The 26,622-nt window shown below is 35.4% G+C and overlaps 1 protein-coding gene across 2 annotated transcripts in view; it reads left to right on the top strand.

The window, feature by feature from the left end:
• LOC145246887 (trifunctional purine biosynthetic protein adenosine-3-like) overlaps positions 1-26,622 on the top strand; it is a 132,745-nt gene that overhangs the window by 33,294 nt on the left and 72,829 nt on the right. For both annotated transcript variants that reach the window (XM_080108759.1, XM_080108758.1), the window contains exons 6-7: positions 11,820-11,888; positions 17,011-17,136. In XM_080108759.1, coding sequence (XP_079964885.1) covers positions 11,820-11,888; positions 17,011-17,136 — 195 coding nt within the window. The remainder of the gene's footprint in view (positions 1-11,819; positions 11,889-17,010; positions 17,137-26,622) is intronic.

The raw sequence follows: 26,622 nt of genomic DNA, 5'->3' as shown, positions 1-26,622 counted from the left end.
CATTTGTGGTTAGGGTTAGGGTAATAATATTTGTGGTTAGGGTCATAACATTTGTGGTTAGGGTTAGGGTCATAACATTTGTGAATAGGGTTAGGGTAATAACATTTGTGGTTAGGGTTAGGGTCATAACATTTGTGGTTAGGGTTTGGGTAATAACATTTGTGGATAGGGTTAGGGTCATAACATTTGTGGTTAGGGTTAGGGTAATAACATTTGTGGTTAGGGTTAGGGTAATAACATTTGTGGTTAGGGTTAGGGTCATAACATTTGTGGATAGGGTTAGGGTAATAACATTTGTGCATAGGGTTAGGGTCATAACATTTGTGGATAGGGTTAGGGTCATAACATTTGTAGTTAGGGTTAGGGTAATAACATTTGTAGTTAGGATTAGGATCATAACATTTGTTGTTAGGGTTAGGGTCATAACATTTGTTGTTAGGGTTAGGGTCATAACATTTGTGGTTAGGGTTAGGGTCATCACATTTGTGGTTAGGGTAAGGGTCATAACATTTGTGGATAGGGTTAGGGTCATAACATTTGTGGATAGGGTTAGGGTCATAACATTTGTGGATAGGGTTAGGGTCATAACATTTGTGGTTAGGGTTATAACATTTGTGGATAGGGTTAGGGTCATAACATTTGTGGTTAGGGTTAGGGTAATAACATTTGTGGATAGGGTTAGGGTCATAACATTTGTGGTTAGGGTTAGGGTCATAACATTTGTGGTTAGGGTTAGGGTCATAACATTTGTGGTTAGGGTTAGGGTCATAACATTTGTGGTTAGGGTTAGGGTCATAACATTTGTGGTTAGGGTTAGGGTAATAACATTTGTGGTTAGGGTTAGGGTAATAACATTTGTGGTTAGGGTTAGGGTCATAAAATTTGTGGTTAGGGTTAGTGTCATAACATTTGTGGATAGGGTTAGAGTCATAACATTTGTGGTTAGGGTTAGGGTCATAACATTTGTGGTTAGGGTTAGGGTCATAACATTTGTGGATAGGGTTAGGGTCATAACATTTGTGGATAGGGTTAGGGTCATAACATTTGTGGTTAGGGTTAGGGTCATAACATTTGTGGATAGGGTTAGGGTCATAACATTTGTGGATAGGGTCATAACATTTGTGGATAGGGTAAGGGTCATAACATTTGTGGATAGGGTTAGGGTCATAACATTTGTGGTTAGGGTTAGGGTAATAACATTTGTGGATAGGGTTAGGGTCATAACATTTGTGGTTAGGGTTAGGGTCATAACATTTGTGGTTAGGGTTAGGGTCATAACATTTGTGGTTAGGGTTAGGGTCATAACATTTGTGGTTAGGGTTAGGGTCATAACATTTGTGGTTAGGGTTAGGGTCATAACATTTGTGGTTAGGGTTAGGGTAATAACATTTGTGGTTAGGGTCATAACATTTGTGGTTAGGGTTAGGGTCATAAAATTTAGGGTTAGGGTCATAAAATTTGTGGATAGGGTTAGGGTCATAACATTTGTGGTTAGGGTTAGGGTAATAACATTTGTCGTTAGGGTTAGGCTCATAACATTTGTGGTTAGGGTTAGGGTAATAACATTTGTGGTTAGGGTTAGGGTAATAACATTTGTGGTTAGGGTTAGGGTAATAACATTTGTGGATAGGGTTAGGGTCATAACATTTGTGGTTAGGGTTAGGGTCATAACATTTGTGGATAGGGTTAGGGTAATAACATTTGTGGATAGGGTTAGGGTCATAACATTTGTGGTTAGGGTTAGGGTAATAACATTTGTGGATAGGGTTAGGGTCATAAAATTTGTGGTTAGGGTTAGGGTCATAACATTTGTGGATAGGGTTAGGGTCATAACATTTGTGGATAGGGTTAGGGTCATAACATTTGTGGTTAGGGTTAGGGTCATTACATTTGTGGTTAGGGTTAGGGTCATAACATTTGTGGTTAGGGTTAGGGTAATAACATTTGTGGTTAGGGTTAGGGTCATAAAATTTGTGGTTAGCGTTAGGGTCATAAAATTTGTGGTTAGGGTTAGGGTCATAACATTTGTGGTTAGGGTCATAACATTTGTGGTTAGGGTTAGGGTAATAACATTTGTGGTTAGGGTTAGGCTCATAACATTTGTGGTTAGGGTTAGGGTAATAACATTTGTGGTTAGGGTTAGGGTAATAACATTTGTGGTTAGGGTCATAACATTTGTGGTTAGGGTTAGGGTCATAAAATTTAGGGTTAGGGTCATAAAATTTGTGGATAGGGTTAGGGTCATAACATTTGTGGTTAGGGTTAGGGTAATAACATTTGTGGTTAGGGTTAGGCTCATAACATTTGTGGTTAGGGTTAGGGTAATAACATTTGTGGTTAGGGTTAGGGTAATAACATTTGTGGTTAGGGTTAGGGTAATAACATTTGTGGATAGGGTTAGGGTAATAACATTTGTGGTTAGGGTTAGGGTCATAACATTTGTGGATAGGGTTAGGGTAATAACATTTGTGGATAGGGTTAGGGTCATAACATTTGTGGTTAGGGTTAGGGTAATAACATTTGTGGATAGGGTTAGGGTCATAAAATTTGTGGTTAGGGTTAGGGTCATAACATTTGTGGATAGGGTTAGGGTCATAACATTTGTGGATAGGGTTAGGGTCATAACATTTGTGGATAGGGTTAGGGTCATAACATTTGTGGTTAGGGTTAGGGTCATTACATTTGTGGTTAGGGTTAGGGTCATAACATTTGTGGTTAGGGTTAGGGTCATAACATTTGTGGTTAGGGTTAGGGTAATAACATTTGTGGTTAGGGTTAGGGTCATAAAATTTGTGGTTAGCGTTAGGGTCATAAAATTTGTGGTTAGGGTTAGGGTCATAACATTTGTGGATAGGGTTAGGGTCATAACATTTGTGGTTAGGGTCATAACATTTGTGGTTAGGGTTAGGGTAATAACATTTGTGGTTAGGGTTAGGCTCATAACATTTGTGGTTAGGGTTAGGGTAATAACATTTGTGGTTAGGGTTAGGGTAATAACATTTGTGGTTAGGGTTAGGGTAATAACATTTGTGGATAGGGTTAGGGTCGTAACATTTGTGGATAGGGTTAGGGTCATAACATTTGTGGATAGGGTTAGGGTCCTAACATTTGTGGATAGGGTTAGGGTCATAACATTTGTGGATAGGGTTAGGGTCATAACATTTGTGGTTAGGGTTAGGGTCATAACATTTGTGGTTAGGGTTAGGGTCATAACATTTGTGGATAGGTTTAGGGTCATAACATTTGTTGTTAGGGTCATAACATTTGTGGATAGGGTTAGGGTCATAACATTTGTGGTTAGGGTTAGGGTCATAACATTTGTGGTTAGGGTTAGGGTCATAACATATGTGGTTAGGGTTAGGGTAATAACATTTGTGGTTAGGGTTAGGGTCATAACATTTGTGGATAGGGTTAGGGTCATAACATTTGTGGATAGGGTTAGGGTCATAACATTTGTGGATAGGGTTAGGGTAATAACATTTGTGGATAGGGTTAGGGTAATAACATTTGTAGTTAGGGTTAGGGTAATAACATTTGTAGTTAGGGTTAGGGTCATAACATTTGTTGTTAGGGTTAGGGTCATAACATTTGTGGTTAGGGTTAGGGTCATAACATTTGTGGTTAGGGTTAGGGTCATAACATTTGTGGATAGGGTTAGTGTCATAACATTTGTGGTTAGGGTTAGGGTAATAACATTTGTGGTTAGGGTTAGGGTAATAACATTTGTGGTTAGGGTTAGGGTCATCACATTTGTGGTTAGGGTTAGGGTCATAACATTTGTGGTTAGGGTTAGGGTAATAACATTTGTGTATAGGGTTAGGGTCATAAAATTTGTGGTTAGGGTTAGGGTCATAACATTTGTGGATAGGGTTAGGGTCATAACATTTGTGGTTAGGGTTAGGGTCATTACATTTGTGGTTAGGGTTAGGGTCATAACATTTGTGGTTAGGGTTAGGGTCATAAGATTTGTGGTTAGGGTTAGGGTCATAACATTTGTTGTTAGGGTTAGGGTCATAACATTTGTTGTTAGGGTTAGGGTCATAACATTTGTGGTTAGGCTCATAACATTTGTGGTTAGGGTTAGGGTAATAACATTTGTGGTTAGGGTTAGGCTCATAACATTTGTGGTTAGGGTTAGGCTCATAACATTTGTGGTTAGGGTTAGGCTCATAACATTTGTGGTTAGGGTTAGGGTAATAACATTTGTGGTTAGGGTCATAACATTTGTGGTTAGGGTCATAACATTTGTGGATAGGGTTAGGGTCATAACATTTGTGGTTAGGGTCATAACATTTGTGGTTAGGGTTAGGGTAATAACATTTGTGGTTAGGGTTAGGCTCATAACATTTGTGGTTAGGGTTAGGGTAATAACATTTGTGGTTAGGGTTAGGGTAATAACATTTGTGGTTAGGGTAATAACATTTGTGGATAGGGTTAGGGTCATAACATTTGTGGATAGGGTTAGGGTCATAACATTTGTGGATAGGGTTAGGGTCCTAACATTTGTGGATAGGGTTAGGGTCATAACATTTGTGGATAGGGTTAGGGTCATAACATTTGTGGTTAGGGTTAGGGTCATAACATTTGTGGTTAGGGTTAGGGTCATAACATTTGTGGATAGGTTTAGGGTCATAACATTTGTTGTTAGGGTCATAACATTTGTGGATAGGGTTAGGGTCATAACATTTGTGGTTAGGGTTAGGGTCATAACATTTGTGGTTAGGGTTAGGGTCATAACATTTGTGGTTAGGGTTAGGGTCATAACATTTGTGGTTAGGGTTAGGGTAATAACATTTGTGGTTAGGGTTAGGGTCATAACATTTGTAGTTAGGGTTAGGGTAATAACATTTGTAGTTAGGGTTAGGGTCATAACATTTGTTGTTAGGGTTAGGGTCATAACATTTGTGGATAGGGTTAGGGTCATAACATTTGTGGATAGGGTTAGGGTCATAACATTTGTGGTTAGGGTTAGGGTCATAACATTTGTGGATAGGGTTAGGGTCATAACATTTGTGGATAGGGTCATAACATTTGTGGATAGGGTAAGGGTCATAACATTTGTGGATAGGGTTAGGGTCATAACATTTGTGGTTAGGGTTAGGGTAATAACATTTGTGGATAGGGTTAGGGTCATAACATTTGTGGTTAGGGTTAGGGTCATAACATTTGTGGTTAGGGTTAGGGTCATAACATTTGTGGTTAGGGTTAGGGTCATAACATTTGTGGTTAGGGTTAGGGTAATAACATTTGTGGTTAGGGTTAGGGTCATAAAATTTAGGGTTAGGGTCATAAAATTTGTGGATAGGGTTAGGGTCATAACATTTGTGGTTAGGGTTAGGGTAATAACATTTGTGGTTAGGGTTAGGCTCATAACATTTGTGGTTAGGGTTAGGGTAATAACATTTGTGGTTAGGGTTAGGGTAATAACATTTGTGGTTAGGGTTAGGGTAATAACATTTGTGGATAGGGTTAGGGTAATAACATTTGTGGATAGGGTTAGGGTCATAACATTTGTGGTTAGGGTTAGGGTCATTACATTTGTGGTTAGGGTTAGGGTCATAACATTTGTGGTTAGGGTTAGGGTCATAAAATTTGTGGTTAGGGTTAGGGTCATAACATTTGTGGTTAGGGTCATAACATTTGTGGTTAGGGTTAGGGTAATAACATTTGTGGTTAGGGTTAGGGTAATAACATTTGTGGTTAGGGTTAGGGTAATAACATTTGTGGTTAGGGTCATAACATTTGTGGTTAGGGTTAGGGTCATAAAATTTAGGGTTAGGGTCATAAAATTTGTGGATAGGGTTAGGGTCATAACATTTGTGGTTAGGGTTAGGGTAATAACATTTGTGGTTAGGGTTAGGCTCATAACATTTGTGGTTAGGGTTAGGGTAATAACATTTGTGGTTAGGGTTAGGGTAATAACATTTGTGGTTAGGGTTAGGGTAATAACATTTGTGGATAGGGTTAGGGTAATAACATTTGTGGTTAGGGTTAGGGTAATAACATTTGTGGATAGGGTTAGGGTCATAACATTTGTGGTTAGGGTTAGGGTAATAACATTTGTGGATAGGGTTAGGGTCATAAAATTTGTGGTTAGGGTTAGGGTCATAACATTTGTGGATAGGGTTAGGGTCATAACATTTGTGGATAGGGTTAGGGTCATAACATTTGTGGATAGGGTTAGGGTCATAACATTTGTGGTTAGGGTTAGGGTCATTACATTTGTGGTTAGGGTTAGGGTCATAACATTTGTGGTTAGGGTTAGGGTCATAACATTTGTGGTTAGGGTTAGGGTAATAACATTTGTGGTTAGGGTTAGGGTCATAAAATTTGTGGTTAGCGTTAGGGTCATAAAATTTGTGGTTAGGGTTAGGGTCATAACATTTGTGGATAGGGTTAGGGTCATAACATTTGTGGTTAGGGTCATAACATTTGTGGTTAGGGTTAGGGTAATAACATTTGTGGTTAGGGTTAGGCTCATAACATTTGTGGTTAGGGTTAGGGTAATAACATTTGTGGTTAGGGTTAGGGTAATAACATTTGTGGTTAGGGTTAGGGTCATAACATTTGTGGATAGGGTTAGGGTCATAACATTTGTGGATAGGGTTAGGGTCATAACATTTGTGGATAGGGTTAGGGTCCTAACATTTGTGGATAGGGTTAGGGTCATAACATTTGTGGATAGGGTTAGGGTCATAACATTTGTGGTTAGGGTTAGGGTCATAACATTTGTGGTTAGGGTTAGGGTCATAACATTTGTGGATAGGTTTAGGGTCATAACATTTGTTGTTAGGGTCATAACATTTGTGGATAGGGTTAGGGTCATAACATTTGTGGTTAGGGTTAGGGTCATAACATTTGTGGTTAGGGTTAGGGTCATAACATATGTGGTTAGGGTTAGGGTAATAACATTTGTGGTTAGGGTTAGGGTCATAACATTTGTGGATAGGGTTAGGGTCATAACATTTGTGGATAGGGTTAGGGTCATAACATTTGTGGATAGGGTTAGGGTAATAACATTTGTGGATAGGGTTAGGGTAATAACATTTGTAGTTAGGGTTAGGATAATAACATTTGTAGTTAGGGTTAGGGTCATAACATTTGTTGTTAGGGTTAGGGTCATAACATTTGTGGTTAGGGTTAGGGTCATAACATTTGTGGTTAGGGTTAGGGTCATAACATTTGTGGATAGGGTTAGTGTCATAACATTTGTGGTTAGGGTTAGGGTAATAACATTTGTGGTTAGGGTTAGGGTCATAACATTTGTGGTTAGGGTTAGGGTCATAACATTTGTGGTTAGGGTTAGGGTCATAACATTTGTGGTTAGGGTTAGGGTAATAACATTTGTGTATAGGGTTAGGGTCATAAAATTTGTGGTTAGGGTTAGGGTCATAACATTTGTGGATAGGGTTAGGGTCATAACATTTGTGGTTAGGGTTAGGGTCATTACATTTGTGGTTAGGGTTAGGGTAATAACATTTGTGGTTAGGGTTAGGGTCATAAGATTTGTGGTTAGGGTTAGGGTCATAACATTTGTTGTTAGGGTTAGGGTCATAACATTTGTGGTTAGGCTCATAACATTTGTGGTTAGGGTTAGGGTAATAACATTTGTGGTTAGGGTTAGGCTCATAACATTTGTGGTTAGGGTTAGGCTCATAACATTTGTGGTTAGGGTTAGGCTCATAACATTTGTGGTTAGGGTTAGGGTCATAACATTTGTGGTTAGGGTCATAACATTTGTGGTTAGGGTCATAACATTTGTGGATAGGGTTAGGGTCATAACATTTGTGGTTAGGGTCATAACATTTAGGGTTAGGGTAATAACATTTGTGGTTAGGGTTAGGCTCATAACATTTGTGGTTAGGGTTAGGGTAATAACATTTGTTGTTAGGGTTAGGGTAATAACATTTGTGGTTAGGGTTAGGGTAATAACATTTGTGGATAGGGTTAGGGTCATAACATTTGTGGATAGGGTTAGGGTCATAACATTTGTGGATAGGGTTAGGGTCCTAACATTTGTGGATAGGGTTAGGGTCATAACATTTGTGGATAGGGTTAGGGTCATAACATTTGTGGTTAGGGTTAGGGTCATAACATTTGTGGTTAGGGTTAGGGTCATAACATTTGTGGATAGGTTTAGGGTCATAACATTTGTTGTTAGGGTCATAACATTTGTGGATAGGGTTAGGGTCATAACATTTGTGGTTAGGGTTAGGGTCATAACATTTGTGGTTAGGGTTAGGGTCATAACATTTGTGGTTAGGGTTAGGGTCATAACATTTGTGGTTAGGGTTAGGGTAATAACATTTGTGGTTAGGGTTAGGGTCATAACATTTGTAGTTAGGGTTAGGGTAATAACATTTGTAGTTAGGGTTAGGGTCATAACATTTGTTGTTAGGGTTAGGGTCATAACATTTGTGGTTAGGGTTAGGGTCATAACATTTGTGGTTAGGGTTAGGGTCATAACATTTGTGGATAGGGTTAGGGTAATAACATTTGTGGTTAGGGTTAGTGTCATAACATTTGTGGTTAGGGTTAGGGTAATAACATTTGTGGTTAGGGTTAGGGTCATAACATTTGTGGTTAGGGTTAGGGTAATAACATTTGTGGATAGGGTTAGGGTCATAAAATTTGTGGTTAGGGTTAGGGTCATAACATTTGTGGATAGGGTTAGGGTCATAACATTTGTGGTTAGGGTTAGGGTCATTACATTTGTGGTTAGGGTTAGGGTAATAACATTTGTGGTTAGGGTTAGGGTCATAAAATTTGTGGTTAGGGTTAGGGTCATAACATTTGTTGTTAGGGTTAGGGTCATAAAATTTGTGGTTAGGGTTAGGGTCATAACATTTGTGGTTAGGCTCATAACATTTGTGGTTAGGGTTAGGGTAATAACATTTGTGGTTAGGGTTAGGCTCATAACATTTGTGGTTAGGGTTAGGGTAATAACATTTGTGGTTAGGGTCATAACATTTGTGGATAGGGTTAGGGTCATAACATTTGTGCATAGGGTTAGGGTCATAACATTTGTGGATAGGGTTAGGGTCATAACATTTGTGGTTAGGGTTAGGGTCATAACATTTGTGGTTAGGGTTAGGGTCATAACATTTGTGGTTAGGGTTAGGGTCATAACATTTGTGGTTAGGGTTAGGGTCATAACATTTGTGGTTAGGGTTAGGGTCATAACATTTGTGGTTAGGGTTAGGGTCATAACATTTTTGGTTAGGGTTAGGGTCATAACATTTTTGGATAGGGTTAGGGTCATAACATTTTTGGATAGGGTTAGGGTCATAACATTTGTGGTTAGGGTTAGGGTCATAACATTTGTGGATAGGAGGGCGCTATAAGTTTTAATTTTTTAGCGTTAGTAGTGGAAAAGTATGTCTTCTATGAAGATAAAAAAAAAAAATTGAAAGAATCGTTTTTGGCATTAGAAAATCTGTACAAATTTCTCCGATTCCGATTCAGATTAATCATCCCAACACTTTAATCCAATGAAAACTATGTGATTATTAAAGAGTGCTCAATGGAGGATAGAGCTGGTATATAGTCTGTTTATTATACAAACATTATTGGTTACATATGTTTCATGTGCATATGTTTCAGTGGAATACTAATTCAGAGAGACCACTTCATCAGACCAAAATAAAGGAGTTAGGATTCCAATGAAACATGTATGCACAATAATGTTTGTATAATAAACAAACTAATATATATATATATATATATATATATATATATATATGTGCTAGCAAAAGTACCCGTCGTTGACTGGGTTCAAAAAGAGCCTACAGAAAATGGACTCTGATTTATGAAAGTATGATAGGTTATGAAAAGGAAGGATTGTAAAGAGATAGCTTCGAATTTGGGTCTATTAAAACCAAAGCAAGATATGATGAAAGTAAAAATAAAATAGATAAACCCCATAATTTATTATACCATACCTGTTCACACTGAAACACTTATCACAATATTCTATGGATCTATATTATAAAAACCTTGTTAAACTTTGTTACATATTTCTATTCCATGGAGGTCACGTGCAAACAAACACCCCATAATTTTATTATACCATATTTCTTCAAACTGAAACATAATTATCAAAGTATACTTATGCAGATAGATATGAAAAGTCTTTATTAAAGTTTGTGTCTATTTCCATTCTATGGAGGCCAGGCGCGAACGCAGACCCCACAATTTTATTATACCATCCCTATTTAAGTTAAAACATACTTATCAAAGTATTATTATGTACATCTATATCAAAAACACTTGTAAACGTTTTTTTTTTTATTATTTCCATACTTTTTGGACCAGGCACGTATGCAGACCCCACGATTTTAACAAATCATCATTCTGCCAGATCAAACATACCCATTCCTGTGTCTCAATACATCTTCTATCATTATATGTGATCAGTTTTCTATAATAGTCAACCATATAGGAGCCTATTTGTCACCAGACACACACACACACACACAGACGTTCAGCTTTATATTATATATATATATATATATATATATATATATATATATATATATATATATATATATATATTTATATATATATACATATATGTATATACACGCACACACACAATTTTACTAGATCTCAAAATAAAAGAATTTATTAATCTTACCAATCATTTTTTTTTTCACTTTAGCATATTTACAGATCTGTTTCGTTCATAAGAGAACAACCAACATTTGTATGTCAGTTCTGGATATTTCCTCCATGGCCTCCTCAGAAAAACTAGAAAGTTCTCAAAGAGATGATGAGTCTACAGTGGAAATATCCGGTATTGACGTACAAATATCGGTTCTTCTCTCATGGTGAAAATTTGAAAATATTTCCAATTTAAGAAGAATCACTTAAGGATTTGGCTTTTATTCTGATACAACAATGAAAGGAATCTCCATTATTTGCACGTTTTCACCATTACGGAATTCCCCTTTCTTTTACCCAAGTTTTTTTACGAAGAATTCCTTAAGGATTTTGCTTTTATTTTCATGCAACCATAAGTACAATGAGGATCTCCATTAATTCCATCAAAATTGGAAATATTTTCAACTATTCACCAGTTATAAACAAATAGCCCCACTGCCTTGCGGATGCCTTGAAAAAGGCAAAGACTAAAGGAAAAAACCCTGACAAAAATCTGGTTTAGAGTCGTGATAGGTGGATGATGAAGCCCTGCAACACCTTTCTGGCAACTCCTGCAGGTGTGCTGGCTCTTTAATACAATATTGGCTTGCCTTTCCGTCGGACTTTGTCTGCAATGCCGAGAGGAGGACCCTGGTAGCTGAGCAAACTTAGGTCTCCTTATCACCACTTAGGCCTGCAACTGAAGAAGCAACTCCAGCTTAGACTGTATAGCCACAGCAGCTGCTGCAGTGCACCAAACTGGACGCAGAATCCTATTGTCTCACGAGACAGAAGGTTCACATCATTGTCATATATATTAGTGTTCAGACGATTAATCAGAAATTAGAACTTTTGGGTTTTCAGAATCGGAAAATTTTGTTCCTAATTCTAATTTTTTTTTTTTTTTTCTTTTTTTTTTTTTAAATTTAATTTTCCATTGTTGATACTAATGATCAAATGATAAATATTTATTGATTTGTAAACTATCAGTAAAAATCTATATCAACCCCTCCCACAAGTGTATTTTTTACATTTTCGAAAACTACACAAGTATTTAATGATAATCTGCCTCCCTCCTTTTAAAAAAAAAATAATAAAAAGTATCGAAATCAGGGAAAATATTGGAAGCGTCACATCAATCACTTGGTTTTGAATGATTTTTTTTTTATTTATTTCAGTTCAAGAAATATGGTAACGCTGGTGAAACTCTTGTGATTGAAGAACTCCTTGAAGGCGAAGAAGTTTCGGTAAGAATGTTTGGTGTGGGTCCAAGAGACCCCCACCCCCATCCACCTACTTCATGAAAAATATAAACCAAAAAGAAAATCTGATTAATGTACCTATACAGGTGATGAAAAGAAAATATCATACATCAAAAATCACATAGTTCAAGTAGGTTTATTTTTAAATTTAAAAAAAAAAAAAAAAAAAATTTTATCGCTAAACTATGAGCAATAATCCCACTCTCTATATGTGCCTAAATCTAAACACAAGTTCTATGAACAAAGCTTCTTTCTTAGAACTGCCCGGCTATGGGAATCCATTCCGCTAGCCTGCTTTCCGGCTAACTACAACATGGTTGCCTTTAAGTCCAATGTAAACAAATTCTTTTTGAGCCATCCCCTTAGTCAATTTTTGCCAAATTTCCATCACCATAGACACATTAACTTTATAAGTGTAGTGACTCTCCTGTAAAAAAAAAAAAAAAAAGAAAGAAAAAAAAAGATTACTTGAGTAATGAATCATTATTTTCTTTTCAAAAATCTGAAAAACCAATCTACCCCTGACAAAACCTGGTTCAGTTGAATGCCAGAGAAAGAATAATTTTGTCTCAATTTCAAATATTGATCCAATTTGTATGTGTCTGTTTTGTAGTTTTTCGCTTTTAGTTGGACATACAAACATGTATACATATCCCTAATGATGATCGTTTGAACAGAGCTGAAAGAGAGAAACAGACCAAATATCAAGGTCTCATGTATGATATGAAAAGAAACTGGAATCTTAGAGAGATATCAATCATACCAGTTATTATAGGTGCCACAGGACTTATGAAGAAGAACATCAAGTCCTCCCAAACTAATATTCCTGGTCAACCAAGTGCAAAAGATATCCAGACAATTTCACTTAAAAGAACAGTGAGGATACTAAAAAGAGCTCTCGGTTGATTTTAATAAAAAGCAGGGCAATGTTGGCAGCTGGTTTGGCTGCCCCATACCCAGCGTTAAAATTTTTAAAGGAAGAAAATTAAAAAATAAAAAAAAAATACTTGAGTGTCTAAGATCTCTCTGTGAAATGGTAAGATATATCTATTAAAACTTCCATCTCTTTCTTTTTTCTTCTACTCCGATTCTCTCTTTTTCTTCTACTCCGATTCTCTCTTTTTCTTCTCCATCCATTCCACTCCTCTCTCTGGACATACACACGTGCATTCACATAGAAGAGAACTTGAATACCTACTAGACACTATACTCGACTGTTTAAGGTCTCTCTGTGAAATGGTTTGTCAGAACAACCTGGCATTAGGATACTTTTCCCTAGAAGTGAACCCTGACTAAATATTTAAAATCACATTTTGTATTTGCTCCCCAAATAAAATCTTCTTGGTACGACTAACCAGCACTGGATTTTATGAGGAACTAGCCTGGGTGTCCAGCATTGCCCGGGTGTTTGGAGGTGTGTGTTGAGCAAAGAAAAAAAAAAAAGTGGTTGTAGGCAGGCTCAAAACCGTACCGCCAATGAGGGAAAGAACAGGGGAAAAAAAACATAAAGGTCAGAGGTTAGATTGTGCGAATAAAACTCCAGATGAGAACGGTAGTCCAAATAATCGAAATAATAAAGATTATTAATCCTCATCTCAAAAATTCAGAAATAGACAGAATGTCGTTACATTTCTGGTTTCATATATGTTTTTTATCTTAAAAATGACAGGGTTTTTTCTTCCTTATATACACAATAAGCAAATCAAATCAACTTCCAAGCATCTAAAACAATGTCAAAACACAGTAATCTGCTCGTATCAAATATCCCAATCGTTTTGCTTATGGATCAAACTTTGATATCCAATACATAGATAAACACGCACAGAAACATCTTTGCTTTATATAGGAGGACTATGAGAGCCATCCAGCGTCGCCTGGATCAAAAGTGTAACATATATCTATTAAAACTTCCATCTCTTTCTTTTTTCTTCTACTCCGATTCTCTCTTTTTCTTCTCCATCCATTCCACTCCTCTCTCTGGACATACACACGTGCATTCACATAGAAGAGAACTTGAATACCTACTAGACACTATACTCGACTGTTTAAGGTCTCTCTGTACAAGGGTTTGTCAGAACAACCTGGCATGAGGATACTTTTCCCTAGAAGTGAACCCTGACCAAATATTCAAAATCACTGACCAAATTCAAAGCCTAGTTAAGATCTCATTGGGGCAGATTTGCCGTTTAGTTGTACAAATATCCTCAAACAATGTAATCACTAAAAGGGACTCTTAATGGTCGACACCGATATCGAGCAGAAGTTTTTTTTACATGTTTCACAAACTTTAAAATCGGTAAAATATAATTACATAATTATTGAAAATGTGATCATGTTATTAAAATTTAATTTAAAAATAGCGTGGTACTAAAAATGCGTAAGCACCAAATTTTTGTTTAATTTTACAGTAGATATTGTTCTCGAATGCATACAATGACAGATGGTACTGCGCTATTTTTATAGTTTTTTTGTTTTCATCTCCTCATTAAGAATGGTTTTGAAAATAACATTATTTCAGCATGGTACCAAAAATACATAAGTACCCAAAATTTCATTTTTATTGGTCAATGTTTTTAATTTTAAATTATAAGATAAAATATGTTTAATCATTTCAAAACTTTATCTTGCATTATTTTTTTTAATTTGTTAAACAACGTGGTTAATTTAAATTAAATTTTAATAACGTGATCACATTTTAATTATGTAATTATATTTTACCCATTTAAAGTTTGTCAACCTTTTAGTGATTATCTGGTTCGAGGATATTTGTACAAGTAAATGGCAAATCTGTCCTCATTGGTATGGCTAACCAACATTGGTGTTTACAAAGAATGTAGCACCTTCTCCAAGTGATGTTACCTCAAGTTACAACACAGTTAGATACTCCACTAGCCTAGATGGATTCTTATTCTGGAATTTGGTAAGACCGAGAGACTATGAGAAAGGTATATTATAACATATTTAAATGGTCAATTAGGGAAAGGAAAATTGTGTTCTCAACGCTGGAGTCCCTCAGGGGGTCAATTCTGGGCCGAACTCTCCCTAAACACATTCTTAAATCATTCGTTGACATGTATGCTGATGACACGACCATCTACGGCAACACATCAAAGGCTGTAAATGACAAAGTTCTCTGATTCTCTCTCCTCTGATCTTGAGCGCGTGGTTCAGTGAGGGAAGACATGGCTGGTTACCTTTAATGCATCTAAGACTAAACTCCTATCCTTACATCATCAACGTTCTGATCTCCATCTGGCATCAATTGAAATGGATGGCTCTCGTCTAGGAGAAGCCCTGTGTTTTGACAAGCTTCTGGGTTTGTCCTTTACTCCTGATCTGAAATGGAACACGTACATCAAGTCTGTTGCCAAGGTCACTGGAAAGATGGTGGGATCCTTCTACCGCTCCAGAAGATATCTCACTACTGATGCAATTCTCTATTTATATAAAAGCCAAGTACGTGCAAGGATGGAATACTGCTGCCATATCTGGGCAGGAGCTGCCTTGACAGAGTACAAAATAGACTTCGTGGCTTAGTGGGGGATCCCCTTTGTTTTATTGTTATTTCCATGGCAGGTGCTCGTCTGAACTCCAATCTCTGGTCCCCCCTTGCCAATCTTTCACGAAAAACACCCGTCTAGCTGAATCCACTGTGAAAAATTTCCCCCACTCTTTATCTGTGCCTAAATCAAAACATGGATTCCATGAACAAAGCTTCTTTCTTAGAACTGCACGCCTGTGGAACTCTGTTCCGTCTGCCTGCTTCTCACCTGACTACAACTTGGATGTTTTCAAGTCCAACGTAGACAGATTCCTAATGAACCGCCCCCTTAAGTAAACACTTCATCAAATCTCCACACTAGCAATAACCCTTATCCCTGAGTGGCTTCCGGGCCTTGATAAGTGGTGACCACCGTGTGAAAAAAACAAAACAAAAAACTTTATTAACTCAGTGTCTGAGAGGTAAAAGAGAAGTTTAATAAAATGTACAAATATTTATATAAAAATCAACGTTAACCCCCAGGCTCCTTGATTTCTGAGGACGTTGAGATAAAATGAAAAAAATACATACAAACAACTGGTGTATTTGTTTTGTAGTTTTTCGCTTTTAACTGAATAAACACACATACAAAATGGCTGCTCAAGACCAAGGATTGATGACTATTGCCTTCAAGAAGATATCTGGTCTAAATAATGACAACAGATGCAGGTTCTGCAACACGAGACATGATGGCGTGTGTAAGTACCTCCACTGGACCATCTGTAAATAACTAAACGTTCAATGTAGCAGCAATTTCTGTGAATATCAATCTGAACTGTTGGAAAAGAGTTATACATCATTATGACCACGTAATCCCTACAGCCACCGACCTTGAAAATGCTGCTGTCAAACCTGACATAATAATATGGAATATAACAGAGAGAGTGACAACCTTGGTTGAAGTGAGTGTCCCTAATAATGAAGGTCTGAACAGAACTGAAAGAGAGAAGCAGACCAAATATCAAGGTCTCATGTATGATATGAAGAGAAACTGGAATCTTAGGGAGATGTCCGTCATTCCAGTGATTAGAGGTACCACAGGGCTTACGAAGAAGAACTTTAATACCTGTCTAACTAGTATTCCTGGTGAACCAAGTGCAAGAGAGATCCAGATAATTGCAATCCTGATCTGAAATGGAACACGTACATCAAGTCTGTTGCCAAGGTCGCTGGAAAGATGGTGGGATCCTTCTACTGCTCCAGAAGATATCTCACTACTGATGCAATTCTCTATATAAAAGCCAAGTACATCCAAGGATGGAATACTGCTGCCATATCTGGGCAGGAGCTGCTAAAAACAGCCTATGCTGCCCTTATCCCTGAGTGGCTTCCGGGCCTTGATAAGTGGTGACCACCGTGTAAAAAAAAAAAAAAAAATGAAGGGAACAGCAAGGGTTCTGAAAAAAGCACCCAGCTGGAGTCAATAAAAAAGTGGGAGAATGTTGGTAGCTTGTTTGGTTACTCTATATATATCCAGCTTATAACCAAAAATAAAAAAATAGTGAGGGGAAACAATTGCCATTTATATAATAGAAAATTACAGAAAGTGTTTTTATTTGATTTCAGTGTTTGGCTTTTTCTGACGGGAACACTGTTGCTATGATGCCACCTTCGCAGGATCACAAGCGTCTGAAAGAAGGGGACAAGGGCCCAAACACTGGAGGAATGGGAGCTTATTGTCCGTATCCAAAGGTTAGTACGATCATGCCAAGGAGTGTGAATAACATTTAAGTTTCAAATTTGTTAGAGTGTGATATTGCTTTGTTTCATAGCAGCTGAGGTTTTATTGACATGTAGCAGCGGTTGATCTCTTTTTTTTGTAAAATCTGGTGAGTGAGAGTTTAGGATACGTGCTGCATGGGGAGAAATCTTACGAGAATGGTATGATGTATATATATATATATAAACTGTGTGTATGTGTGTTAGCAATAGAGGAGATGCTTTTCACTATATCAAACATTCTAAGTGTACTATTCTCGTTACGGCAACACGCACAAAAACACGTCTTCTCTCGTTTGTGTCTCGTTTGTTAATAAAGAGTGATAGCAAAAAATTGTAATGTATGGTGGTTATATAATGTGAATCTTAAATGGTATGGTGGTTATATAATGTGAATCTTAAATGGTATGGTGGTTATATAATGGGAACCTTAAATGGTATGGTGGCTATATAATGTGAATCTTAAATGGTATGGTGGCTATATAATGTGAATCTTAAATGGTATGGTGGCTATATAATGTGAATCTTAAATGGTATGGTGGCTATATAATGTGAATCTTAAATGGTATGGTGGCTATATAATGTGAATCTTAAATGGTATGGTGGTTATATAATGGGAATCTTAAATGGTATGGTGGCTATATAATATGAATCTTAAATGGTATGGTGGTTATATAATGTGAATCTTAAATGGTATGATGGCTATATAATGTGAATCTTAAATGGTATGGTGGCTATATAATGTGAATCTTAAATGGTATGATGGCTATATAATGTGAATCTTAAATGGTATGGTGGTTATATAATGGGAACCTTAAATGGTATGGTGGCTATATAATGAGAACCTTAAATGGTATGGTGGCTATATAATGTGAATCTTAAATGGTATGGTGGCTATATAATGTGAATCTTAAATGGTATGGTGGCTATATAATGTGAATCTTAAATGGTATGGTGGCTATATAATGTGAATCTTAAATGGTATGACGGCTATATAATGTGAATCTTAAATGGTATGATGGCTATATAATGGGAATCTTAAATGGTATGGTGGTTATATAATGTGAATCTTAAATGGTATGATGGCTATATAATGTGAATCTTAAATGGTATGATGGTTATATAATGTGAATCTTAAATGGTATGGTGTCTATATAATGTGAATCTTAAAGACAGGCTTAGTGTTATGTGTTTGAAAAAACCTAAAACTCCAGGTTTTAAGTATTTATCTATATAATTAAAAAAACTCAAATGACCTTGTAACAAGTGTTGTAACCCAACATCCGGTTTATGACTTCCGGTTGCGCATGCATACATAAACAAATAATCAACGCGACAATAAAACATATTGTTTTACTGTGTACGTTTTCAGCGTCCCATTTAAAAAAATTTTTTTTTGTGTGTTTAAATTAAGATATATCAAAATTTGAATTTAACTTTAAGTATTATGGTATCTGTTCAGTGCACGTTTACCTATAAGTATGACCAACCACTTATAATTCAGTAACTGTAAAAGATTTTTTTCAAAAATAATCAATTATAATAAACAGAACGACTCCTAGAAATCTATCTATATTCTTTTTTTCATTTTAATATACTTTCAAAGAAATGTTTCTGTTAAGTAACAAAAAAACTATTTTCTTTACATCACAAGTGTCACGCTCCTACATTAATTCCATAGCTAATACAACATACTCACCCAACAGGTCATGGGTAGTCTAGTTTTACATAAAAATAAAAGAAACAAAAATATTTATAAATGGTCTAAGTTGTTAATTCTGTCTAGTTTACATTTAGAAGAAAGACAGTTATTGGAAAATTAATAACAATAGTTCTTTGGTCAAAGAGAATGTCAGAAAATCTTTATAATTACCTAATGTAAAGTTTTTCTTTGAGGTGCTTGTAATTGATTCTTTTTATAAGATTCTTTTCAACCAGATTTGGATCCCAGTAAATATTGGCCGGACTTAATCTAGTCAGCGTCTGACAACCTGGAGCAGCGTAAGGATTCTAACTAACTGAAGAGTTGACACTATCAACAGTCTTTTATAGTTTTGGTGAATGGAAAGTTCCATAAATGCCCCAAATAGAACACCGCAATTTAGAACATTCCAGAAACTCTCGAAAATGAACATTTTATATTGTATGTTTAGAACTTTCCAGAAACTCTTAAAAAAATTTTTTTTTTAATTCTAATTTTAATGTTTTCAATAGTAATAATTATACATTTTTGATATTATTATAATAAATTGTAATATCCTTATACTTTATGAGAAAAATGACCCCCCCCCTCCATGACATCAGATCTGATAACCTCAGAGGAAAGATTAGAAGCTGAATAGTATAAAGAGATGTATATAGAAGAAGAGTCTTTGATTGTTTGGCCATATTGAAAGAATGGATCTGAGTGCTTCGGTTAGTAGATGTAGGACAGTTGAGGTAACAAGTTCAGTTCACAGGAACATGAGAAGGAATGATTAAAATGGATCTGAGGCAAAGAGGGATAAAGACCTGGCCAGAGTTAGGTTAGTTTGGAAGTCAATTTCTTAAAGCTGTCCAACTCATGCTAGCATATAAAATGGGCATTAAACCGATGCGGAAAAGGCTTAAATCATACTGTGAGATGAGAAACAATTTATCGATACTTTACAAATGTTTTGAACCAATAAAAAATCAAGTCAAAGAATTGAGTTTGTTTGGGGATTTTGTAATGTTAGGAATTTGTTGGACATTCAACAGTAAGTGAAATTGTTATTGGAAAATGAGGTTTTCGAAATAGCTTAATGAAATTGAATTGAGGATCTGAGCCTACCTTGTTCGTAAATGAAACATGATCAGTGAAGGTTGAGCATATGATGGATATGTAAGACAGGCTTAGTTCCGAAAGTTTAGGAAGATTAATTCTGTATAATATAGGGAGTTAGATGTAAAACAGTTATGATGGCAAGGTCAGCAAAGTAAGGCTGAGGAAAACATAAGAGAGGGAGATGAAATAGACTCGAGCTGAGTGAAAACTTGGCTAGAGATAAGTTAGTTTGAAAATCAATTTCTTAAAGCTGTTCAAACCATATTAGCATGGAAAACTTATTAAATCAATGATGATTTTTTTTTTCTTAATCTACTATTTCTGGTATTTTGACTGAAGAAATACTCTTTTTTTTTTTTTTTTTTTTTTTGTACTTGTACAGTTTAATCAAGACATTAAAAAATAATGAAAATATCGAAAAGAAGTTTTTGAAAAAAGTTACTTAATTTGATAAAGTATTTTTTTTTTTTTTTTACAAAGAAAAATCAAATTTTAATGAGATCGATGGTGTCACGGCCATCTTCTTTTTCACCGATGAGAAGGTAGGGCACCTGGGAAGATAACTCCAATCGACGCTTAAAGTTTGTCAAAATTTGACGCGATTATTTTGAAACATGAGCATAAAAAATACTTCGATAAATATTTTAGTTTTTTCATTTATTTTACATTTTCTTCTTTGTCCTTTTTTTTAATCCGTTTTTCATTTTATCTTTTGTTAATCACTCTTCTGTTTAAACGTATTCTCTTACTCCCCAGAAATAGGCAAATAATGGTGACAATACCATCGATCTCATTAAAATTTGATTTTCCTCTGTAAAAAAAAAAACAAACAAATGTTTGATCAAATTAAGTGATTTTTTTTTGTATGAAAACTTTACTCCAGTATAAATTTTTTTCAATATTTTTATTTTTTTAATGTCTTGAGTAACAAGTACCGTTCTGATTCTTGTACATCATTAGTAGAAAAACTTTAAAAAAAAAAAAGATGCATTTTAAGTAAAAATGCTATTGCGTAATTATCGAACTTTGTAAAAATTCCAAAAATGATTGAATATAAAATCTGCTTGAATTATTTTTTTACAAAAAAAAACATTATGGCCATCCACCATTTTTCGATTTGAAATAACAAAGTGAAAGCAAGGGAGATAAGTCAGTTTATCATATATATATATATATATATATATATATATATATATATATATATATATATATATATATATTAGCAATACACATGGCCGTTAAAACTCTTTGAATAACCACAGATTTCAAGGGGTTTCTGCAAAAATAGTCATATTTTAAAAACCAAAGCATTTTGTCTTCAAAATGCCGTTTTATATATTTTTAGAGTTTTAAGCAAATAAAGTGATAAAAATGTGAGCATCATAAAACGGCATATTTGGTAAGATTTTGTAACCCCCACCCCCGATTTCTAAACATTCGTACCGTTTTTCTGTGGAGAATTTTTTAATGAAATTTGGAAATTAGCCAAAAAAGAGGTCATTTTTAATAATTTTGAGTGTCCGAAATTCATTTGACCACTCGTTTTTTTGTTGTGTTAAAAAAAAAAGATTTCAAAATGATGAGTATTGAAAATTTTGAAAAAAAATTTTCTTCGGACACTCACTATTAAATAAAACAATCTTTTTACTATGTTTATTCGTTAAAAAAGATGATTGAACAGTGTTTTCTCTAGTGGTACGTAGCAATTTAAAAACATAATATCCGAAAAAATCGTTATGAATTTGAATCAAGATTTTTGTAGTATTAGTAATAGCAGCAGCAGCAGCACCGATAACATGGCGTAAACAGGCGTTTTGTTTTTGTTATTTTTATCCCAAATCGATTTTTTTTAATTGAAAATCTGGTTATAAAAAAAATTTTCTTACATGTTTAGTTAGAGCTATTTTGTTATCAACCATACAAATATTTTTAAAATTGGGTAGTAGTAAATTTTAAAATATTTTAACAAGCGAAAATGTGAACTATCATTGTTTTGGTTCACGTGTATGAACGGTAACACACACTTCTAATTTTCGTCCCTTAAAAAATGTTTTCAGTGAATTCAGTGAATTATTATCAAATGGAAACTAATCTACCAGATTATTAAAAAAAATATTAAAAAAATAAAAAAATAATCAATATTTAACTATTTGTAGGAGGTGGTCAGTTAAAAATAAAAATGGTAAAAAAAGACATGAAATAAAAATAAAAATAACATTAATTCAAAATTTTTAACAATTTGTCAGCTTTAGCAAAAACTTGTTTCTATTTTTATATTTAAATAGAATTTAAATACTTGATATTTTTCCAAGCATGTTTTCTGTTAGAGGGACGTCACTTTTTTAAATAAAATTTATTTTTGTCATAATTCTTGTAAAGTTTCACAATGGGTATCAAACACCCTCTTAAAAAAACAAAAAAAAACTCGCTTAATTCTATGTCTAATCCTAGGTACAAGTGGCAAGCCTCCTCCTAAAACCTTTAGCCTTAACAGTAACGCTAAGTACAAGTGGCAGAGCTCCCCACTAAACAAACGTCCTCTGTGATCTCATGTAAGCGTAAAAAAAATAAAGCATAAAAAATGTTTAAACAAAAGTGCACATGATTAATCTCCCATAAAAAATAAATTGGTCAACTGTCCTAAAACACTAGAATCGTCTTGAAATGATGAATTATTTTACATTTATGTGAAACCAACCCCCGCTCTAAATTCTAAAATTGTTTTTGTTTTGTTTCTATCAAGTTTTCAGGATGTTCACACATAATTTTCCTTAGCCTTATATAATAAACCCAAAGTCAGAGTGGCAACCTCCCCACCTTCTCATAATTGCACAAAGACCCTCTTAAAACCATGCATAATCGCCTTTTATAAAACAGACAAAAACCACCCAGGCTTTATCTATCATAGGAAAAAGGGGGGGGGGTAACTGCCCTAAAATGCTCGAATGATTCAAAATGGGAAATCATTTTACATTAAATTCTAAAATAATTTTTGTTTATCTTTTATTAAAGTTTTTCAAGTTGTTCACATGCAATTGATTATAAAGGTAGAATCACATATTTTGGACAGGTGGTGAGAGGGATAGCAGAGAAAGTATTAATCTACAATAATACCAAAGAAATATTGCAATATATTCATTTTTAACTAATCCTAGATTTCGATTTCAGTTTCAGAACCGCTTATATCAGACAATTGCTATTCAATTTGGGCAATCCTCTTTTAATGAGGAGCTGGGTCCCGGTCCCTCAAAACATCTTGTAATCATGTTAATTTTATTTTTTATATCGGACTATTAGTCTCATCTTTATTAGTTGTTGCTTGTTTGTTTTTATTGGTTCACAACGTTTCGGCCAACTTCCTCTGGCCTTCGTCAGGTGGTAACCGCGACGGATAGGAACTTCGAATCTCCTAACTGCATTCTCAGCCATCACTGCCATCCGTAGTTGTCGTCGTCTCACCACATTTTTGACCAATTACCTCTGGCACGCTTTGGGTGGGATTGAAACCGCTATCTTCAGACAATGTTCATCTGGAACCGTAGAGATTCAACGTCTCTATCAACTGCGCCACAAACAAGCAACAACTAATAAAGATGAGACTAATAGTCCGATATAAAAAATAAAATTAACATAAAAATGCTCATCTCAAAATAAAAAATTCCAATTAAGGAATAATATATATATCTTGTAATCATCATGTAAATTTTGAAATTATTCCGTCCTTAGAAGAATAGAAACTCATCAACTTTAAAAGAGAAAGGAATAGGGGCATAATTATAAAATCCGAAAATTGGAATAAATATATATATATATATATATATATATATATATATATATATATATATATGCGTGTGCATACTGCTCGGTTCGGAAAATCAATTTCACCAGCAAAATTCTAGTATACACACGCATCTATTTATTTATATATACATCTTGGGGAACAAAACCTTGTAAAAAAAAAACTAGTAAAAATTAACTGCAGTATTTCTCTTTGATCTCGTTAAAATCGCGCACCTGTCAATTCAATTCCGTTTTTAATAAATTCAAACGTGTTTCAGTTACTCTTCCTTGCTGGCCGAGCGGATAACATGTCAAGTTTTTTCTTCACACTTTATTTTCTACCTTCGCTTCAAGGCTTCGGGTTCGATCCTACCTACCTATCAAAATCCTCTACCCCCCCCCCCCCTCTCAACACTCACACCTACAAGCACCCGGGCAACGATTTTTTTTTTTGAAAAGTTTTAACATATTTTTTTATATATATAATATTTAAACAGGGTTATTACTCCGCTTATTTTTTTGTTTTGATCCCCCCCCCCCCAGAGCACACACACACACCTCTAAACACCCGGGCAACGCCAGGTACCCCCACTAGTCTATTATATAAATCTCATCTGTCTGTTTAAATGTATGCATGTTTGTATGCCTGCCTAAAACTTTCGACAGAGGCGACGGATTTTCACGAGATCGGTATCGTTTTGAAGCTCGACCTTTCAGACGACAAATATCGAAAAATTGGCTAAAAGCATTAATTCTTTCACTCTCAACTGGGCACTTTTCTACAAGAAGGGGTGGCTTTTTTTCGCCGATATTTTCGAAAGTCATCCCCTCTTTTCGATTGACTAGCCTTAATTTAAACCTTCGCCACTTCCAGTTTGGTGATGGACGCAACAGCAAAGACATCACCTTTTTTTTTTTTTTTTTTTTTTCCACGTTCTTTTCCTCCTTCGCACTTACTAATATTGTATTACAAGGTGGATTTGGTATTACAAAATATGTTATATGTTGGGTCTGATATGAATATTTGTTCAGCCAGGAGGATATGATATTGACGTGTAAACTGAGTCATGGTGTATCAGAGTTATCACACGGGTATACTTTACAGTTCATATATATAGAGAGAGAGAATAATATATGCGTCATACCTTTTTTCTTGAAGAGTTCTTGTATCTTCACTTGCTGAGCTCCGTGACGCAACCATGAAATGACCAGCACCATCCAATTGAGACATCTGTTCTTCTTTTGTGAAACCACAAGACCAACACTTTATATTTTTATAATATAAATTTATTCAGTTGTCTCAAATGATTTCACAGGGTCTGCATTTCTTCTACATGTTTCTTCTTCACCCAGCCCGCTCCCTGGCCGTCAAGTATGTCTATTCACCTGTGTGATTAGACCCCAACTCTCTCGTCTGTTGACTCTGGCGATCAAACTCCAACTGTCGACTTTTAAACTTCCCGACCTTTGACCTCAGTTTAGTTACGTGACCATTCCGTCATGTACGCCTGTTCAAGGTTATTTTGTTTATATTTAACCTAGCTATATTATATAAACATCTTCAGCTAAAACCCATTGCTACACTTTATTCTATAAACAATAAATAACTCCCAATATAAACTATTTTAAGAATATCATTGAATAGATAGATAATAGATAGAGATAAATCAATAATAACTAGTTAACTTTTAACAATGTTAATTAGCAAACAGTAAGGGCTCAAGCCTGCCTGCCTACTACCACTTTTTTTTTTTTTTTTTTTTTTTTTTTTTTGCTCAAGACACATCTCCAAACACATGGGCAACACCGGGCACCCAGACTAGTATGGAATAAATTTTATTTTATTTTTTTCTTGTAATTATTTTTCTCTTTGATCATTTTTCGTAATGTTTGGAATTTTTACTAATTTCAACATGACCTGCAATTACGTAATAAAATGCTTTTACTTAAAAAGCATTTTTTTTATACCAAGTTATAATGCACAGGCACTCTTTATCACCTGATTAAAACCAACCAATAGAAATGCATATCAGTTATATTCATTGTATAAACGCATGATTAAGCTAATGAATCAAAATCCATTTCTTGGTGACCTCTGAGGTAAGGGGTCATACCGTATCAAGCGTACCTAAATAACCTTTCATATTTGGTAAAACTACGCTTAACTCTATATGACTGCTGCTACCATATCAGGCTGTCTGAAGATATTGGCTTCCTAGACAAAATGGTCCGGGATCTGACCTTAAACTATATCCAGTGGTGAGACCCCAGCTTGTGGGCTTTGGGGTGTGTGGAGCTGCCCTTTAATTGCCATTGCTCCCAGGTCCACTCTGACCCGGAGTGGTAGTACCTGTTAGGGTCCCAACTATGGGTTAAATAGAAACCGACTTGAAAACAACAAATATATTCTATTACAAAAATTTTTCTTCAAAATCTTTGTATTCGGCATTAAATAATCTGAAAAGGGTTGATATGCCGTTAAACAAAAACAATCAATCGTGGACAAAAAATTGCATTGATATTGTGGAAGGTAGGATGGCCTGTTTATGTTATAGACGATCCCATCCTCCATGCTGTTAAATGAATAAGTGATGAGAAGCAAAGGTTGCATAATGAAGGCGAAACATACCGATATATAAGATAGTGAAAGAATGTAGATTTATTTACATAAATATACATGAGAAGGAATGAAGATATAGATAGGAGTTCAGTGAGAAGAGAGTGACGTTACTCGCGGTTAGTATTTGATGATAGGCTGACAGGTTAGTCAGGAGGACTGGTTTGGTGACCATGCCGACCAGGAGTGTGATATCGTCACATGTTGACTGGTGGTTGAGGGTCCAGCGAAAAAGAGGGCGATCTATAAAACAGGA

Source organism: Euprymna scolopes, chromosome 24, assembly GCF_053919585.1.
Source record: "Euprymna scolopes isolate OS-2025 chromosome 24, ASM5391958v1, whole genome shotgun sequence".
Classification (NCBI taxonomy): domain Eukaryota; kingdom Metazoa; phylum Mollusca; class Cephalopoda; order Sepiida; family Sepiolidae; genus Euprymna; species Euprymna scolopes.
Note: the sequence above shows the minus strand (reverse complement) of the source record. Positions and strands in the feature narration are given on the sequence as shown.